The sequence below is a fragment of the Etheostoma spectabile genome, chromosome 8 (genome assembly GCF_008692095.1).
Source record: "Etheostoma spectabile isolate EspeVRDwgs_2016 chromosome 8, UIUC_Espe_1.0, whole genome shotgun sequence".
Taxonomy (NCBI): Eukaryota; Metazoa; Chordata; class Actinopteri; order Perciformes; family Percidae; genus Etheostoma; species Etheostoma spectabile.
The window spans coordinates 14096869-14112397 of record NC_045740.1 but is presented as its reverse complement, the minus strand read 5'-3'; the positions used below and the strand labels follow the sequence as shown (position 1 = coordinate 14112397).

General features: G+C 38.9%; 1 protein-coding gene across 17 annotated transcripts in view; it reads right to left on the bottom strand.

Moving 5' to 3' along the window:
* Nucleotides 1-15529, bottom strand: part of myo9ab (myosin IXAb) — a 157329-nt gene that overhangs the window by 58206 nt on the left and 83594 nt on the right. For 12 of the 17 annotated variants that reach the window (XM_032523971.1, XM_032523974.1, XM_032523976.1 and 9 more), the window contains 3 exons: nucleotides 12124-12177; nucleotides 5202-5302; nucleotides 4329-4455 (listed from right to left, as the gene is read on the bottom strand). In XM_032523971.1, the coding sequence (XP_032379862.1) occupies nucleotides 4329-4455; nucleotides 5202-5302; nucleotides 12124-12177 (282 nt within the window). The remainder of the gene's footprint in view (nucleotides 1-4328; nucleotides 4456-5201; nucleotides 5303-12123; nucleotides 12178-15529) is intronic. The other 5 variants (XM_032523973.1, XM_032523989.1, XM_032523988.1 and 2 more) reach the window with 3 other exon arrangements.

Below are 15529 nucleotides of genomic sequence, written 5' to 3'. Positions count from 1 at the left end.
ACACACACACACACACACACACACACACACACACACACACACACACACACCTCCTCCATCTACAGGGATTATGGGAGTGGGATAAACAGCAGCTGATGTATAAAAGGCAAGGGTGTTAATGTTATAGTTAATACCATTATGGATAATTTCTTTTCAACTGGTCCCTTTGTGAAGGCTGTGACATAAACAGAGAGAGCGTGTGTGTGTGTGTGGCGGGGGGGCATAATCAGACTTCATTTCACACTGCCTGGTAATCCTTCGACTGAGAGCAAAGCCTATTCTGCAGCCTGGTGATTGGTCTTTAGCCGGTACATTTCCATGTATTAGTCGCTTGGTAACAGGCTTGCTGCTCCGTCTATGATTACAGCTCTAATACCATAATACTCAGAAGTTTGTAAGCACTGGTTTGGGGTCAGTGATTCGGTTCTCAAATTAACCATTTCTTTTTTCCGGGACATGAATACTTTGATTCCCATTCAAGGTTAGTAGTCTTTTTGGTCTAATGCTTTTGCTGCCTAGTCCCTACGTTTTGGCTATATGCTACAAACAACAAGAACATGAAGAAGACATAAGACGTATTTTAAGACACCTGCCCTCATTAAAAAAAAACTCACTAAAATTGTCGGTCCCATCAAGCCTGATGAAGATTTATGCATTTTAAGGGTTTCAGGAATAGACGCACAAAAATTACTTGCTACAAAGTTAAAAAAAAGTGGAGCCCCTGCAGTACGTTTAACATAGACTAACAAAACGTGGTACACACATGTATCATGTCAAGACGTGCAAAAAAAAACACAAATTGGAGCCATACCCTAAACCCAACAGGAAGTCCACCCTTTAGAATTGAAAGTTTGAAATTAGTGCTATTTGCATTTGCAAATTTGCAATTGGTAAGGCAAATAAAACAAAAATCCAACAGGACTTTATCAAAATGTATTGGCCTCAGGTTCCAAAACTGTGTTTAAACATACTGTTGTTAGCATTAAAATACCATCAACAAATTCAGGCTTTAGTGGGATTTGTTCTCACAGTAAACTACTCTCTCTGGACCAATTACCACTTTGCACAGGAAGGTTTCTAGTTAGGTCAAATCACTCAACTCTACAGCTCAGTCGTCCATCAGCCTCTACGAGCTCTACTTCCTCTTCCAGTTCTACCTCCACAGGAAGTCCTGACCAGTTTCATTCTTAATCATTCATCCATCCACACTTGTGCCAATCAGTTGTTTTCCATAGAGGAGCTTCACATGAGTGTACCACAGTAATAGTGAGAGCCGTGGTTCACATCCCATCCTGTGTATCTATGTTGTTTTACATATCAAAGCAAAGTACTGAGTAATTCCAACATTTGTTATTCATACAAATTAAGACCTCACCCTTGAAGCCATTCCAGCCTTGATGACTCAAACAAAACTGCATTTAGCAAACCTCAATAACCTATTTCAGCCAGTTAACAGACTCTCTTATGCAAAGGGCCTTAGAATAAAGGCATGCACAAACAAAACAACATAAGTGCTAAGTACTTTTGATGGTGCCTGTCTGGGTTGTACTTCTATCCATTTTCTTAGCATCAAACTAATTCAATTTTAAAAGAACTTCAAAAGGCACTTGTGGTGTCAATCATGGTCAATTCATGCTTTCCTGTCAAGTAACAAGGAAATAAAAGGTCATTTTAAAGGTACCTTTATCTCTAATTTCCCAATATGTTTTTTACCATTTAATGTCAGAAAACAGATAACTGGAAAACAGTTCTTTTTTTAACATTTACTGCATGCAACCAATAAAACCATCACATATTTATTAATTATCTGCCCCTCCCTCCACTCCTCACATCAAATAACACTTATTTCCCAATGGTTTACTCCTCTTTTGTCCCATTTAAACATTAGGTCGCAGCAGGAATGTTGCCAAATTACAGAGAGCCCTGAAGATGCTGTATCAATGTGACTCTTTGTTTGTTTGATTTCATTAAGCTGTTTTGTGGTTTTCCTTCGTCCTTTCTTCTTCCCTTTAAGAATGTTTTATACGTCCCTGGGGACAAATAGCCATTGCACCAACTCACAGACATCCAAATAAACTTGAACTTAAAACACTAACCCCGAGCATGTGGCCAACATGTGGCTGCCACTCTAGTCCTCTGGAGAGTCAAAGAGACCAGTCTGGACGTTATAGAGGAACCCTGGCAGTCAAAACATCCCCGCTGTGCTGTTGACAGGAGTCTCCGGCACACTTTGGACCTTGTTTTGTCAGCAACTCAACAAGCACATCCGCCTAATCGTTGAAGTTTGTAACAGGGACTGGGGAGTGCCACCATCACTCAATCCCAAGGCAAATCAGAACAGCATGTGGATGTTTTAGCTGTCCTTACGTGCACAGTGATGAGTGAATGTGTGTGGGTGTGTGTGTGTATGTGTGGTCTGCACTCAGTGTCAAGAATGAACTAAAATTCAGCACATCATAAATTTATATACGCTGCGTGGCAGGCTAACCCATGACAGGAAATGTTTTCCATGTCTGTAAGAGGCCAAAGCAGTCTAAACCTGCAGACCAGACTAATCAAAGCCTCAGAAACTGCTTTTCAGTTTAGTTTTTGCTCGTGCAATAATACAACAAATAATACAACAAAAATTAGGTTATAAAAATACATTCAATTCAATTAAGAAAAAGAGGAAGTATGAACCAGCATTAGACTTTCCACAATGCACCGATACTTTAGTCTATAAAGTAGCTTTACTTCTACAGTCGGAATGTCGTTGCTGAAACCGTAGGTCGCCTGAACTTCATTTGACCTTTATTTACAGAAACAAAGTGCTGCTGCTGCGCAAACTAACTTGCAATTACCGTACGTGGTTAGACAAGTAGTGGTTGTATTGTGCAAGCAAGGATGTGATTGGACAAGCATTGTGCACCCATAAGTGACTGATGGATACAGATGACAGGCAAAACAATTGCTTTACATAAACATTTCACCTCAAAATTAAGAAATAAAAAGGTTGTTAAGGTAAGTAAGCCATGCATGATCCACAAATGATCCTTTAAAAAAACACTGTTAAAGTTGGTCTTGGTGTCTGATATGTATTTATTATCATCATCATGTTTTACCAACGCAAGAGGTATTGAGACAACAACAAGGACCTGTTGTTCCTGGTGGGAAAGCTCGCCTACGCAACAGCACGGCAGCACAAGAGGTCTGGGAATAGTCTCAACACAAACAGCACTTTGTGGAAGCACTGGATGGTTGGACAGCTCTTTGGAACCTGAAGCACCTCTTAACTTCTGCTGTCACCACAAGCTGTGCTCGTATGCAGAGAGTCCTCAGCTCTCTAAAAGGCTTTATTAAGCCCACATAAGGGGGGGTAAACTCTGGCGACACGAAACACGATTTTGTGTTTAAAAAAATACTAGTGCTGTCAAACGATTAACATTTTTAATCGTGATTAATCGCTTTAATGTCATAGTTGACTCGCAATTAATCACACATTTTTATCTATTCTAAATGTCCCTGGATTTCTTTTTGTCCCACAATTTTTTCTCATTTTAATGTTCTTATCAACATGGAAAAGTTGATCGGCTTGCTTTGTGCAAATGTTGTTGTTTTTTTAATGGAAAAAAACATTGCCATATAGCCTACTGCAGTGTTCACACGTAGCATTCTCACTTGGAGCAAATAATCTCTCACAAAATGTAACACTGTCCATCAATAAAAGGATGAAAAAAATATTTTGACAAGGGGGCGGAGAATTCTCATCAGCTGTGTGCTTGGCCATCAAGTGGTATTTCAGACTGGATGTGCTGCGGTGATAGCTCAGCAACAACAAAACACACAGATCACTTTGGTCTGGTCAATGGAACCATTTGGCACCTTTTTAAACTTTCCATTCAGAATCTTATTGGCATCTATTTCTGCGTCTCACGCTCGCTATCTACTCAAAACGTAACACTACTACTCTTTGGCCGGCTCGCAAGCCCAAACAAGTGTGTGCGGTATGCCTGTTGTTTTGTTTTCTGGTCTAGCTAGATCCGGTGTGGTGTTGTAGTTTTTCTACTGTTACTAGTTGTTGCAACAGCATGTGAAAAACTCCAAAGTTTGCTAGGCCAAAAAGAACGTTAATCTTGCGATAAAAAAAATGTTGACGCTGTTAAAATGGGTTTGCGTCAACGCCGTTAATAACATGTTTAACTGACAGCACTAATTACAACTGAATTATATCTCTCAAAAATAATTTTTGCCACACACAGTTCTTTAAAATTGTGTTGATTTGTTTGAATTTTACTAATAGCCGACACATGAGCTTCAGCGCAGTGAAAAGGCTGCATGGTGCTGCTCACCTCTAGCAGCTCGGAGACGATGGGCAGGACCTCTGGGTTGCAGATGTCGATGGAATCGTCCCTGTAGGTCTTCTTCTTGTAGCGGATGTTTCCCAGGTGGAGGATTGCTGACAGCAGGCAGAAGATCCTGAAGAAAAAGAAAGGCACTTATTGTTAAGATACTGTATTTACATTATTTTAGGCAACTAAGCTTTGGTCTTACTGAGCATGTTTTACAATGAATTAAAGAGTTTCTGTCTCTTTTTTATTTTTTACAGCGAACTGACTTACTAAATTCATCTATTGAAATGTGTATCTTTAAAAACTTTTTGAATAAGATGTCAGTTTTACTTATAATCTGATGAAAGATGTATTTTTCTAAGATCTTGAATTAACAAAGCTTTCTGACTGATGCCTGTTAGCTTACAAAATGTTAAGAAACGTACAATGACCACAGCAAATCTATTCATCTCCTAAACACTATAAAGGTTTTAAAGGAGGAGTTTAACATTTTGGGAAATATAATTATTTGCTTTTTTTGCTGAGTATCAGATAAAAAGATCAAGACCACTCTTATGTCTGTTTCTTAACAAAACAAACCTGGCAGAAAACTATAAATTTAAATCTAGGAAAGACTAGAGTAAACTAGAGGTATTTTAGGTTTTGTGAGAACATCCGATGAAGAGTAGGAGTACTTACGGAGTGATTAGTTTGGTTTAAGTCCACTAATGTTTCTGTCCCTAAAAAACATCTGCTGAGCTGATGTGTTTCTATTAAAATGTAATGCAATAAATGTCTGCACATTCACTGTACTTGACAACAATTTTAACAGACAGGGCTGAGGTTCTCCTTCATACAAAACAACAAATGTATACATCACGCAGCTCATCTTACTGTTTGCGTGTGGTGGGTAGGAAGCCGACCATCTCCATAGCCAGCTGCAGCCGCTCAAAGTCATGTTTCAGATCCTCTCCTTCCACTGTGAAGCAGTCCTGCTGGTGTCAGGCGGAAACACACAAACAGGAAAAAAAAAAAAGAGAAAGATAGAGATAAACATCAACATCCCAGACGATTTTTTAAATCAATTTACCCATACACACTTAACTAATACCTGTTGAAAACAATTAATACTATTCCTTTACAGTTAGTGAAGACTGGATCCCTAATGGATGTATCTATTTAAGCTATATGAGTGTGTGAATCTACTGTATAAGTATCTTGCAAGAAGACACATTATTGTGCGTATATACTCTATGTGTGTGTAACTGAGCAGGGGTTTCCCCCCCAGTATTTCATGTGCCTCACTTTCACTGAAATATAGATGGCCTATGCGAACATCAGAGGAAGTTATTGAACATGAAAATGAAATAATTTATAAATTATTTAATTAAATTAGAGGTAAAACTAAGTAATTGTTTTGCAAATCACAAGTAAATATCAAGTCCCAAGCCAAGACCAACAAGGACCAAGTCAAGTCCAAGCCCTAAACTCCTGACATGGTCATGCGCCCTTCACCCAATTAACTGCCTTCTTTTTTTCTTTAAAAAAAAAAAAAAAAAAAAAAATTGCTTTTCAAAATATTTGTGGTTATGAGTATCAAATAAATTTTCAAAACTTAAAAACCAAACTGATTGAGGTGTGTCTTGGTATTCCATTCATAATGTCCTTTCCTTTATTGGATGCAGTTGGATAGATTCAAAGAACAGGAAAGTTAAAGTTTTTTTTTTGTTCCTTTGAATCATTGTGTTCATAACATAATTGTCAACCGTTGGGCCTCAGGAGAATGTCAAGTAGTTCAAAGTCAAAAGGCTGAAGTCCAAGGGAAGTAACTGTTGAAGTCGAGTTGCAAGTCTTTTGGATTTTTTTCAGACTGAGTCGAAAGTCATTTGATTTATGACTCAAGTCCACTCGCCACTCCTCTGGCAGCAAAGGCCCAAATCTTTAATGGACCACCATGTAGAAACTAAACTGATTACAGGAGACTAAATGTTGCCATGGTTGTCTGACTCAGATCAGCAGATGATTAATTATTCAATCAAATCGTACATTCACTTTGAAGTGATTCATTAAAGCAGTAAGTCGCGATGTCAGAAAAGAAACAAATTCTATTTGGGTTGAGTAAACCTGAACGCAAGGCACCTCTCCTTACCAACTTTCAGGGGAAACCCCATTAAGTGCACACATGAGTGCATTTCTTTGTAACTGTGAGTAGTGGTGGGCAGATTGATCCCAATATTAATAATATCAATACCAACGTTGGTATTGATATTGATAAACACCAGTGTAATGAGATCAATACTTTAGTTTCATTTTCTCTCCAGTATGCACCGCTGCGGTTTGATCCATTCATCATGGGGACCTGTGCATGTGCCGCTCCTGTCACACATTCTGTCACAGCGCTGAGCAGGCACTCTGTGCTCCTCCTCCCCCCTCTTGTGATTTGATGTTGTACCGTCACGTGACTCAGCGGCGCCAAGCAAACAAGCAGCCAGGCTCGGCAGCGGCCAGCAGCACACACAAAAGCAGGACAGAGACGGAGCAGAAGAACAGCAGAGAGGAAGAGGAGCACTGTGTGGCTATATTTTCAGGCCAAAAACGACACAAAGGCAAGCTGTATAATTTGAATAAAGGCTGTAAGGTACACAGTTAACACAAAAAATGTATACAAGCATATGAAAATGTTGTCCTTGGATTTAACTTATTAATAACTTAAAGGAAAAATCCCAAAACCACTTAAAAGGTCATGATAATTCATTCAGATTTAGCAATTTGACAATGCATCCACTTTTAATAACTAAAATTAGTTATTTAATTATTAAAAAGTATTCGTATTGTATTGAATCAGCAATACTGGCCCTGTATTTACTTGGTATCAGATCAAATTTTGCAGTATGGCACATCACTAACTGTGAGACACTTATATCATATGGTGTAGGCAAAAGAGGGAGAGAGCGAGGATGTGTATGTGTACAGAGACTGTGTGCATGTGTGTCTCCAGGCCCTCCGGTCGGTCAGTATTTCTCTGCTCCGGCAGAAAGTCTCTCTCAGGCTGTAATTAGCACATACCACAGTGACCGGCCAGCGAGAGAAGACACAGGAACCCATAATCCACACTCTGGATTGCCTCTTCTACGCTTTAACATTCAACCCTCATCTGCCTCTCCATTGTTTTCCTTTGGCTCAGAACTTGTCAGGAACTGCAGAGGCAACAATTGACGTATTTCTCCTGCGAGCTTCTCCAGTCGCAACAAAAGGGGTTTTGAGGCTTCTCAATCTATGGCAAGACCCGGGAAAAGCTAGTTTTCAAATTACCGGGTATGTTAGACCTCAGCGCCAAGCAGCACAATGTGATACGTTGAAGGAAGTTGAGAAAATAAAGAGATCAATTTTGGCCAGTTGAGAGGGAATACTACTCGAAAACCAAAACCTTAGCTATTGGTACTTCTTGAGTGCAGCAAAGGGATGATTAAGAAACAATCTGTTCTTCATACTTATTTTAAACAAAGAATATTTTCTCACTCACAACTCAAAATTGCAATGTTATGCCAGTTGCAACACTCCTGGGGCCGGCTTGTACCAAATTGAGTTAAGTCAGAAGCCCAGCTCACTAACGCAGCACATGGAGCTTTTTAACAGGTCGCTCATGGATCCAGTTAAAAGTTATGTGCATCCAGTTGAGGCTTTCCTGATACTTACCATGACTTATTCATAACTTATGTTGTCAAGACACTGGGTAGATTTTGTGCCAAAAGCAGCATGCCATCCTGTCACTAGACATTCCACACAACCAAAAAACATACACACCCAAACAGGCACAAGTTTGCAAAAACCCACAGCGGCCCAGAACCAAACACCCGACTGCACACATCAAATGCAAACAACCAGAAAATGTTTGGTCTTTGGGATCTTTAGTCACATTCTTAATATATATTTTATAAAAATCACATTGGTTTATTTTCGGCTCCAGATGTAACGTCTGGAGTCTCTACATGTCATTGTTTGAAGCACTGGGTGTCTCTATATACTGTGGTGTGCGTTCCACCCCCCACCCCTGCATATTGACCAATGGTGGAGGTCAAGGGTTAAAAAGGCCCAAAGGGTTGGTCAGATACTCAGACAGCTGTCAAGAGCTGCTGAGCTTTCTCTATCTGTGTATGTGTGTATGTGTGTGTGTGTGTGTGTGTGTGTGTGTGTGTGTGTGTGTGTGTGTGTGTGTGTGAGAAGATGGTGACATCATCTCCTTGGATGCTGGGGTCACAGACTTATGAGGTCATTGACTGACCCTTGAGGGAGACAGTGTGTCAGCAAACAGTGAGACGGTTGTGTAAGGAAATGAAATGAGAGAGAAGAGTTGAGGGAAAAGGCAGTAGAGATAGAGAGAGACATAGTCAGTGAAGGTAAAGGAAAAGTTGAACATTTTGGGAAACACTTTTTTTTCAGTTCCTTTGCAAGAGTGAGATAAGAAGATAGGAGACGCAGTAAATAGTAAATGGTCTTTGTTACATTTCTGCTTATGTATTAGTAGACAAACTAAATATAGTGTGTGAATAAGGCAGCTTTACAGTTGTTAGTAGGCTTAGTTTTTTACTTTAGACTGAACCAGGCTGACTGTCTTTCTGCTAAGCTAGGCTAAACACATCCTGAGTCTAGCTCACGCATTAATGTCAATTTTCTCATCTCACTCTTGGAAAGAAAGCAAAAAAGTTTATTAAAATGCTGATGTATTCTTTTCAAAGGACAGATGACTGTAAATCTCTCTTTTGACTATCGGATATTAACCCCCCCATGAGCTGTGTCAGATAAAAACATGAATGAAAACATATTCCAAATTTCCAAAGGAAAATCCCTCGCGTAGCATAATCCAGTCCTCCAGCGTTGCTCTACATGTTCAATATGTTCCAAATAATCTTCACTTTGTCTATAAATTGCTTAATATGCTACTTCCAGAGATTGTTCTGCAGGAGGGATTTGAGAAATATCCATGGACATTTTTTAGGATAATTCTGGTTTACCATTGGAATCTATTGTAAACATTTCAGAGCCCCTTTTTTAAAGAATACAGGAGACGAGTCTCGAGATTTTTGGCAAAGTGCTCCTTTAACTGTATGCATGTGAAGCAGGACATAGTGCGTCCAACAGAGGTCTATATATACAAACCCACTCTCATGTCAAGTGTTTGCTCGCCGGAAAAGTTAAAGTTAACATAATCTCCTATTAGGAGATACCGAATCCCTTAACCACACGCAACAAATCCCACTGACCAAACATTACACACTTCAGGTGCAGACTGGCAAGACAGTGGCAGGCTCAAAGACCGGTGAAACGGCAAACACACACATACACAAAATAGACCACACACATAAGGAGGGAAGTTTCAGGACATAAAGCCTATTCATCACTATTAACACCGTCTCACAGAACCAACAGCACGTAAGGAATGGTTATTTAAGGAAATGGGAACTAAGAAGATAAAATGGCTGGTGTGACTTGAATCTTAGATCCGGGTTGAATACAGTTTAGGGAAGTTAACTAACACAATTTGCTGCCATCTGATCTTTATCGTCTTTTGATAAGTTATTGTCTAGCTGCAAAATTAGTTTCCCCTGTACATATACTTGTCGTAATATTTAAGATCTAATCCGTATGACAGCGCCTGCGCATTCGCTTGTTTGTTTACTGATTTACAATGTTTCCTTTTAACCCTTGTAGTCAAAAATTTACAAATATTTGACATTTTCATCCCTTTTTCAGACTTTTTTTAAAAAAAAATTAGTTTTCACTAACACTACCTCACTACCACTAGTTTTACACTACTTTTTGGAATTCATTGTCAATAACCCTCATCTATATAGAATTATACCTAATATTTGAGTTAAAAAAACAGAAATTATTCATTATTTTGACTAATAGTTAAGATCAGTGGAAAGTACAGATGAGTTTAGTCAGGAATGAAAGTGATCAATTGCATTTGCAAAGAGCACTGTAATAAATCCAATCCATTTTTTGTGGTAATTTGGTAAAAAAGAAACCCATATTTCAGATATAGACATTTTTTAAAGGGGTCAAATTTGACCCGAGGACAACAGGAGGGTGAACTCCAACCAAACGGGTTTTGGTGACGTAAATACTGATAGAAAACATGAAGTTAAAAGACGTTTAAAAAAAAAAAAAAAATCAATAAACATGTAGATACAAGAATGCTTTTATTCCTCAAGCCATCAGCCTGTATTACATGCATCTTAATCAAAAGGTCTCTTAGCTGGTCACTTTAGCACTTTTATATCAGATTTGATTTTACTGTTGTAGATTGACTGTTTTAATTAACTTTAATATTAATTCCGTCTCAATGTCATCAAATGTGTTAAATTATGATAATGTTGTGGGCTTACCGTGTTTGCTATTTCGTTGATTTTAATGTGGACTTCATGGTGTTTGGAGCACTGGACCAAATGCATTTCCCTGTGTGGGATAATAAAGTTCTTCTGAATCAGAAAAAAGTTCATGAATTACACCCTGTTGTAGTTACTATAATGGTCTATTCTTCCAGTAATGGCAGTTTAATGTATTTACATTCTTTAATTCTTTAAATAATTAATTTTCATTGTAGTGGCGGGGTCCACCATTCCTGTGCTGGATTATGTTACAAATTGTTTGATAAGTAGGTAATCCAGTATTTGAAATTTTATTTTATTGATCTATTGTTCTCTCTCATACACCCTTATAATAGCTGTATTAAATTACTGCTAATGCAAAACCAACGTTTCTTACTGCTGCTCTTTCACAATAAAAGTTTTCAACTGGAAAGACACAAGGGGAAGGGGGGGGGGGGGATTATAACTTTTAATAACAACATTTGACAGCCCTTGTTTTTGTTTTTTATTTTTCTCAAACATCAGTATTGGTATTGGTGCAAAACATATACTATTAAATCCCCATTGACTTACATTAGAAATGCAAAGAAAGATTACATTCTAAAAATCAGAAATGGTCAATTGATTGCTCTGCAACTGTCAGTGTCTGTATGACAAAAACCCATTTATATATAAACCTCAATATATTTCATGTCTGCCCTTTCAATTTAGCAGTGTGCTATTGGATGTTGCGATTATCATTTAACTGTTCAAAATGCATAGGTTTTGTACTCTACAACCATTATCCTGCAGTGTTAGAGGGTGTGTCACATAAGAAACGTAAATGTAGCAATGAAGGTAAAATCCTGAACCTTCCCCTTAAAGGTTTCCAGGTTTGACATCATCACGCAATCTCCAAACAGCAAAAGCATCCACAGCCAAATATTAGATTAAAGGGATTCCTTCATGTTTGAGTTGTATGTGGTTAACAGCATATATCTATACAGTCATGTTCCATGGATTCTAAAAAGAAATTAGGAATTTAAGAGGCCCATTTCTTCTAGAGTAAAAATTCTCGAAGGAGATGTCTATTTTAAAAGACACAAATCTTGTCTCTGATAGAATTTTTAAAACAATGAACTTACAGTAAATTACATATTAGTTCATTTTGCAATCAACAGTTTTTTAGTGTCAAATACCTCACTTTAAATGAGATTATTATAGACTAAATGTGTGAGACCTTCAAAAGTACACAAATGTCGTGAGACAAATACAATAAAGTCATTACATTAAAGGTATCCCTTTAATCATTTTCATTATCAAGCTTGACCAGCTGAGGCCAGTTCAGGTCGCCTCCCTTCGAGAGAGAGAAAGAAATCAAGACTGGCACCGAAAACCCAGAGAACCACGGCACACCCAATGAGCACAGACGTACACAGACAACTTGTCATCCACATGATACTGACCAGATCACTCTCATAGTAATTGTCCCAGTGGAGTTTGTGCGATTTCTTTGTCATCTGGAAGCAAGGCAGAGCGGGTTAAGAAGGCAGGAATTACACACGATATTACGCACACTTAAAGGGACTGAGAAAGATGACACATGCTGTTAGTATGTGGGGAAAAATTTACTAATCCACACACACACACACACACACACACACACACACACACACACACACACACACACACACACACACACACACACACACACACACACACACACACACACACACACACACACACACACACACACACACACACACACACACACACACACACACACACACACACACACACACACACACACACACACACACACACACACACACACACACAGCAATAATTGAATCCATGGTCAGGGATGGCGGTGGATACAACTGGTTTCAATTTCAGAAAGTGCACAGTCTCAATCAGCGGGTGAAAACTCAATCTTAGCAATGACATTACTGACTTTTAAAGTATTCAGGAAAAAGTAGCAATACATGTAAAAATAATCAATTACAAGTTATAACATTATCCTCAAAATCAAGTACAGAAGAAAGCCAGTGTTGTATTATATTATTGGATAATTACTGCGCGGAAGTAGCATTTAACCGTTTTAGCTTTCTTTTTATACTGTACTAGGTAGTTTAACTTGTAACAATGTGTCATATTGTATAAGTTGATTATGTGTTTTGTGCAAACTAGTAAGTGTAGCTGTCAAATAAATGTAGTGGAGTAAAAAATACAATATGTCCCTCTGATAAAATTCAGCCCAATTCTTTTCAGTGATATCAGCCTTGTCTTTACCATTAAGTTACTGCTAATGTTATACCAATCTTTTGTAATGCCGCTGCTTATACGATATGGCGTATATACACATCAAGCAAATAAAAAAAAAATCAATGTCAGCATTCCTTTTAAATCGTGTTTGTGGTCACTAGTCCAATATTCACTCTCTTCTATCCCTGTTTTTGATCTCTACCCACTTCTGAGGAAAATTACATTACATTACATATCATTTAGCTGACGCTTTTATCCAAAGCAACTTACAATTGCTATATATGTCAGAAGCTGCACACCTCTGGAGCAACTATGGGTTAAGTGTCTTGCTCAAGGACACATTGTTTGATGTATCACAATGGGAATTGAACCCACAGCTCACACAACAAAGACACCTATCATATCCACTGTCCCATCACCACCCAAAATATCTGGCTCTGTTGCTGCTAAATGTTCCACCTTGTTCACCAGCTAGTAAATTTGCAAATTTGTCTGCTGTTTGGTTGTGAGCAGGTAGTATAAAGTTGGCTTTTAAAGCTTTTTCCGCTGAAACCAGAGCTATAAGAATCAAAACAGTAAAGTTGTGGACCGGCCAGCTAACGAGCTGAAATTTTGCTAGAAAGCTCCATAAAGCTGAGTGTGATCATTCTTTGGTTCATTACAATGAGCGATGCCTTTGACATTGTCCTATTTTTTACCACATTCTCATTTACATTATTATAAAATGATAGATGTTTGAAGGACTGCAGAACTTGAGTAAATGAACCCAGTTATGGTCCACCGCTGAGAGACTGACAGGCAGAGAGACACAGAGAAAGATGAACCACAGAGAACAAAATCTATCTCTGAGAGAGAAGAGAGATAAATATGGATAATCATTTTTGATCCTCTGTGACACAAAGTGTGTCAGTAGTGTGTGTGTGTGTGTGTGTGTGTGTGTGTGTGTGTGTGTCCCTGACAAACAGCGGGCCTGCTGCGTGTGCATAGACACGCGTGTGACATGTGTGTGTGTGCACACAATCACGCGCGACCGCCGGCGCCCTCTGCACGAGACCAAGTCAGCGCCAGATTAACTGTTGCTGTTGCCATGGAAACAGAGCTGCATAGTAATAAGCAGCAGAAGATGAGGATGGGAGAGGGTGGGTGGGGGGTTGTTTTGGGGATTAGGGGAAGGGGAAAAAACTGTTACTTTCTTGGGTAGCCAAAAGAGACGAACAAAGGAGGGTTTTTTGATCGCCTCCCCAGTGTACTGCCATAGCAAGAGAACATATGAATCCTCACACATCTGCTGCCAACCAACACAGTTGTACTGCAAAACATGCACACATATGGGGGGCTACTAGCCCCCCCCCCAACACACACACACACACACACACACACACACACACACACACACACACACACACACACACACACACACACACACACACACACACACACACACACACACACACACACACACACATACACACACACACACACACACACACACGGTTGAAATTATTATGGGGCTGACGCATTCAACACTTCAGAAACACTTCATTAAAAACTGATCCAGTTATGAAAAATGAGTAAATAAGATCCCACAGAGAGACTTGGAGGAAAGACAGATGCTGACATTTTCCTATCATCATCTTCAGAGTCTCCAACAATCTCTCTACATGGTGCCTCGAAGCTTTACTTTTCAACAATAACAATCTTTTCTTGCATTTGGGATGAATGTTCCCCATTTGTGAAAAGAGAAAATGGTTATTACCACGTCAAATGAATTCTTTGTAGCACAGTAAAACTGAAACATCACATTGGGCCTCACGCTAAAAACATTTACTCTTTTTATTTTATGTGGCATGAATGGGTGATTTCAGACAAGTTGAGGCATTGTAAAATTTTCTGGCATTTTCAATTTTCTCTTAGGTGCGCAAAAATTCTACCAGTGGTCCAGATCTGTTGTACGGGTCTCGTGCAGGTAGTCTGCCTTTCTTCACAAGGAAAAAAAAACACTAAAATTTAAGATCAAAATTAACTAAAGGGCGTGATGAGGCACATGGTTTCCTACACGTAATCAGATCTCTTAAAATATTTGTATATCTGTACAAATTATATTTTTGCCCTAAAACTTGCTGAAATAAAATGGCTTTGATTCAATAAGTGATGGTTTATCGTCTTTTTAAAGTGCTGATAAATGACACACGCCGCCACACTGGATCATTGATGTCAAAACCAGCAATTATAACATCAGTGTCTTTTTTTCTTTGTGCTTTATTCTGACTTTGTGGCATATTTTGAGGCATTATTAATGCATATGGCATAAATAAATCCATGTGGACTTTGTCTATTTGTAATTTTATATGCTCTAAATTCTGTGTGCCTGGGTAGCTCAGTTGGTAGAGCACGTATCCATGCATAAAGGTTTACTCCTCGACGCAGCGTCTGCGACGCCGACCTGCGGCCCTTTGCTGTATGTAATTCCCTCTCTCTCCCCCCTTTCATGTGTTCAGCTGTCCTATAAACATAAAGGACCAAAAAATAATCTAAAAACAAAATTCTGTGTTCCCTGCATTGGTGTGTGTGTGTGTGTGTGTGTGTGTGTGTTTGTGTGTGTGTGTG